Source organism: Cebus imitator, unplaced genomic scaffold (genome assembly GCF_001604975.1).
Source record: "Cebus imitator isolate Cc_AM_T3 unplaced genomic scaffold, Cebus_imitator-1.0 Scaffold169, whole genome shotgun sequence".
Classification (NCBI taxonomy): domain Eukaryota; kingdom Metazoa; phylum Chordata; class Mammalia; order Primates; family Cebidae; genus Cebus; species Cebus imitator.
Window position 1 is genome coordinate 485961 of NW_016107484.1, and position 4216 is coordinate 490176.

Below are 4216 nucleotides of genomic sequence, written 5' to 3' on the forward strand. Positions count from 1 at the left end.
TGCCAACTTAGTCATGCCCATGCCTCCAAGCCCAACCAGCCACACCCACATGAGCAGTTTTGCAAGGCACAGCCCAGGTGGCAGGGGACAGGGAAGGAGACGAGGTGGAAGGGGTCTGGGGGGGTACCTGGGCTCCAGACCTACCACGGTCGGACGCTTGACCAAGTGCTCCAGCTTGGTGTGGCTGAACTCCAGACTGATGACGTTGTACAGCTTGTCCCGCTGGGCCTCGGGCGTCTCGTAGTATCGCACAAACTGGGACATGCTCATCTCCGTGCCCTTCTGGGTGTTCACATCCATCACGTCCACAAGCCGTCGGCTCCCTGCGGGTAGAAGCCACACACGGGTTGCTCTGCGGACTTAAGTCTTCAGATCCTCCATGGGAGCCCCTCGCTAAACAAACGCAGCTCCTCTACCGTTCCCCACATTCCTCACCCCTCTTCCATGACTGTTCAATTACCTCACCCTGTCACCTTTCCTTCCTGGATCTGTCTCCCACCCACCTGCTTCCCTGCATCACCACAGCCTCCATGCTAATCCAGGATGACCTCAAAAGCGTCCTAAAGGGGCCCGGGCAGCAGGGCACAGAGGCTCACACCCAAAATCCCAGCACTTTGGGAGGTCAAGGTGGGTGGATCACCTAAGGTCAGGAGTTTGAAACCAGCCTGGCCAACATGGTGAAACCCTGTCTCTACTAAAAATACAAAGATGGCCAGGCATGGTGGCTCACACCTGTAATCCCAGTACTTTGGGAGGCCAAGGAGGGCCGGTCACCTGAGGTCACAAGTTCGAGACCAGCCTGACCACCATGGTGAAACCCTGTCTCTATTAAAAATACAAAATTAAGGGCCGGGCACCGTGGCTCACGCCTGTAATCCCATCACTTTGGGAGGCCGAGGCGGGTGGATCACCTGAGGTCAGGAGTTCGAGACCAGTCTGACCAATATGGTGAAACCCGGTCTCTATAAATTAAAAAAAAAAAAAAAAATTAGCCGGGTGTGGTGGCGGTCATCCGTAATCCCAGCCTCTTGGGAGGCTGAGGCAGAAGAATCGCTTGAAACTGGGAGGCAGAAGTTGCAGCGAGCAGAGATCACACCATTGCACTCCAGCCTGGGCAACAAGAGCAAAACTCCGTCTCAATAAATAAACAAACAAACATATAAAGATTAGCTGGGAGTGGTAATGGGAGACTGTAGACCCAGCTCTTTGGGAGGCTGAGGCAGGAGAATCACTTGAACCTGAGAGGCAGAGGTTGCAGTGAGCCAAGATCACGACACTGCCCTCAAGCCTCAGTTATAGAGCGAGACTCCGTCTCAAGAAAAAAAAAAAAGGTTTCCTAAAGGAGTCTCCGGAATAGCCCCTCCTACCCACCCTCAACACTATAGCCAAGGTAAGCTTTCTAAAACAGAACCCCGACAGGGGCACTCCTCTCTCTGCTTATAACCTTCAATGCCCCGGGCACAGTGGCTCACGCCTGTAATCCCAGCACTTTGGGAGGCTGAGGCAGGCAGATTACCTGAGGTCAGGAGTTCAAGACCAGCCTGGACAACATGACAAAACCCCATCTCTACTAAAAATACAAAAAAAATTAGCCAGGCGTGGTGGCACACCCCTGTAATCCCAGCTACTTGGGAGGCTGAGACAGGAGAATCGCTTGAACCAGAAGGCGGAGGTTTCACTGAGCTGAGATCACACCACTGCACTCCAGCCTGGGTGACACAATGAGACAAAAAAAAAACAAAAAAAAACCTTCAACGGCTCCCACAGGCTACTGGAGAATCCCTTAGCTGCACATGCAAAGCCTTTCTGTTTATTTAGAGCATTAGGATAGCACTTACCTCTGCAGAAAATTAGCTGTTAGTAGTCTCCCTCCCTAGAATGTGATGCCAGCAAAGTTACTGGACTTCTATGAACCTCTGTGTCTTCATCTTACCAACCATTCCAATGGGCTGGTTGTAAGGATTAAATCAGATGATGACTTGTCACAGTGTCTGGCACGCAAATGAATGGGCCTCCTGTTACTCCCTAGTGCCCATCACAGTTCCTAAATAGCAAATTTCCTTTTATTCTTTTTTAATTTATTTTTTTGTATAAAGATGGGGTTTCACCATGATGGTCAGGCTGGTCTTAAACTCCTGACCTCAGGTGATCCACCCACCTCGGCCTCCCAAAGTGCTAGGATTACAGGCGTGTGCCACCGCGCCCGGCCAGCAAATTTGTCTACTTTCTTTTCTTTCTTCCCTACTATTCTATGAGGACAGAAGTCTTGTCTGTGTCTTGCTTGCTACTCTATTCCAAGTAACAAGAATGGAGGCTGGCCGGGCACAGTGGCTCAGGCCTGTAATCCCAGCACTTTGCAAGGCAGAGAGAGCTGACGGTTTGTCAGCGGGCAGGGGCTGCAGGGCTAACACAGAAGCTTCCCGTCTCCTAGTGCAGAGGGCCTTCCTTTCTTTCTGGACAGGCTGCATCTTCCTGAGTAGGGGGCACTCACACTTATTTGTTCCGTTCTGTTCTGCCGTCATTCATATGTGACGTCATATGACACATGCTGGGCAGGACACCCAAAGTTCATTATTCATTTTTTTAATTATACTCATATTTTTTTGAGACAGATCTTCTCTGTTGTCCAGGCTGGAGTGCAGTGGCATGATCTTGGCTCACTGCAACCTCCACCCCCTGGGTTCAAGTGTTTCTCCTGCCTCGGCCCCTTGAGTAGCTGGGATTATAAGTGCAGGACACCATGCCTGACTAATTTTGGTACTTTCAGTAGAGACAGGGTTTTCCCATGTTGGCCAGGCTGGTTTCGAACTCCTGACCTCAAGTGGGTCGCCCACCTTGGCTTCCCAAAATGCTGGGATTACAAGCTTCAGCCACTGCAACCAGCCCTGATCTCTTTCCCAAAAAAGAAAAAAGGAAAAGAAAAGAAATATACAAACAAACAGGAAAACCCCCAAGAAGCCAGGGACCACCTTTGTTCACAGCCACCTCAACAGGTTACAGGTTAAACCAACCAAAGGCCAGCAAATGATGACAGCCCAAGGCCCGCATCCAGCCTGCTGCCTATCCTTGTGTGACCCAGAGTTAATAATTCTTTTACTATTTTTTTTACTCTGTCACCCAGGCTGGAGCACAGTGGTGCAATCTCGGGTCACTGCAACCTCTGCCTCCTGAGTTCAAACAATTCTCCTGCCTCAGCCTGCAGAGTAGCTGGGATTACAGGTATGTACCACCATATCTGACTAAATTTTATATTTATAGTAGAGACTGTTTCACCATGTTGGTCAGCCTGGTCTTGAACTCCTGACCTCAAGTCATCCATCCACCTCAGCCTCCCAAAGTGCTGGGATTACAGGCTCCGCCCACCTCAGCCTCCCAAAGTGCTGGGATTACAGGCTCCGCCCACCTCAGCCTCCCAAAGTGCTGGGATTACAGGCATGACCCACGGCACCCAGCCTCAATTTTCTTTTTCCTACCAAGAGCTGTAAGTATTGAGGGGTTTTCCACCTTTTTTCACAGAGAGGGAAAACTCGAAAGAATAATACTATTTTGTGATATGAAAACTATATGAAACTTAAATTCTCAGGTCCATTTACAAAGTTTTCCTGGCGCACAGCCGCACTCATTGGTTCTCATATTGTATAGGGTGGCTCCATGCTACAAAGGCAGAGCTAAGTAGTTGCCACACTGACCGAATGTCCTGAAAACCCTGAAGTATTTACTGTCTGGCACTTAACAGAGAAAGTTTGCTGGCCCTTGAACTAGACGAAGCTCTCATGGAGCTTAGATGTTGATCTGGGTAATAGTCTCATCCGTTCACTGAACCTGCCCCATAATAGGCCCATGGTCAATATTTGTTGACTGAATAAACAGAGCCTCTCGTGTGGTAGGAACTGAAAAGTAACACGAACCCTGTGTAATCCTAGAACTTAGAAAAGCAGAGGTGGGAGGATGGTGCTTGAGCCTGGGAGTCTGAGACCAGCCTGGGCAACACAGCAAGATTCCATGCCCTTTTTTGTTTCTTTTTTGAGACAAGGTCTCCCTCTGTCACCCAGGCTAGAGCACAATGGCATGATCATGGCTCACTGCAGCCTCAACTTCCCAGGCTCAAGAGATCCTCCAGCCTCAGCCTCCCAAATAGGTGGGACCACAGGTGGGCACCACCGCATCCAACTAGGTTTTTATTTTTTGTAGAAACAGGGTTTTATTTGTCTTTTTT

General features: G+C 49.7%; 1 protein-coding gene across 12 annotated transcripts in view; it reads right to left on the reverse strand.

Annotated features, from left to right (window-relative positions):
* KDM2B (lysine demethylase 2B) overlaps nt 1–4216 on the reverse strand; it is a 162651-nt gene that overhangs the window by 127077 nt on the left and 31358 nt on the right. For all 12 annotated transcript variants that reach the window (XM_017544268.2, XM_017544262.2, XM_037744193.1 and 9 more), the window contains one exon: nt 145–323. In XM_017544268.2, the coding sequence (XP_017399757.1) occupies nt 145–323 (179 nt within the window). The remainder of the gene's footprint in view (nt 1–144; nt 324–4216) is intronic.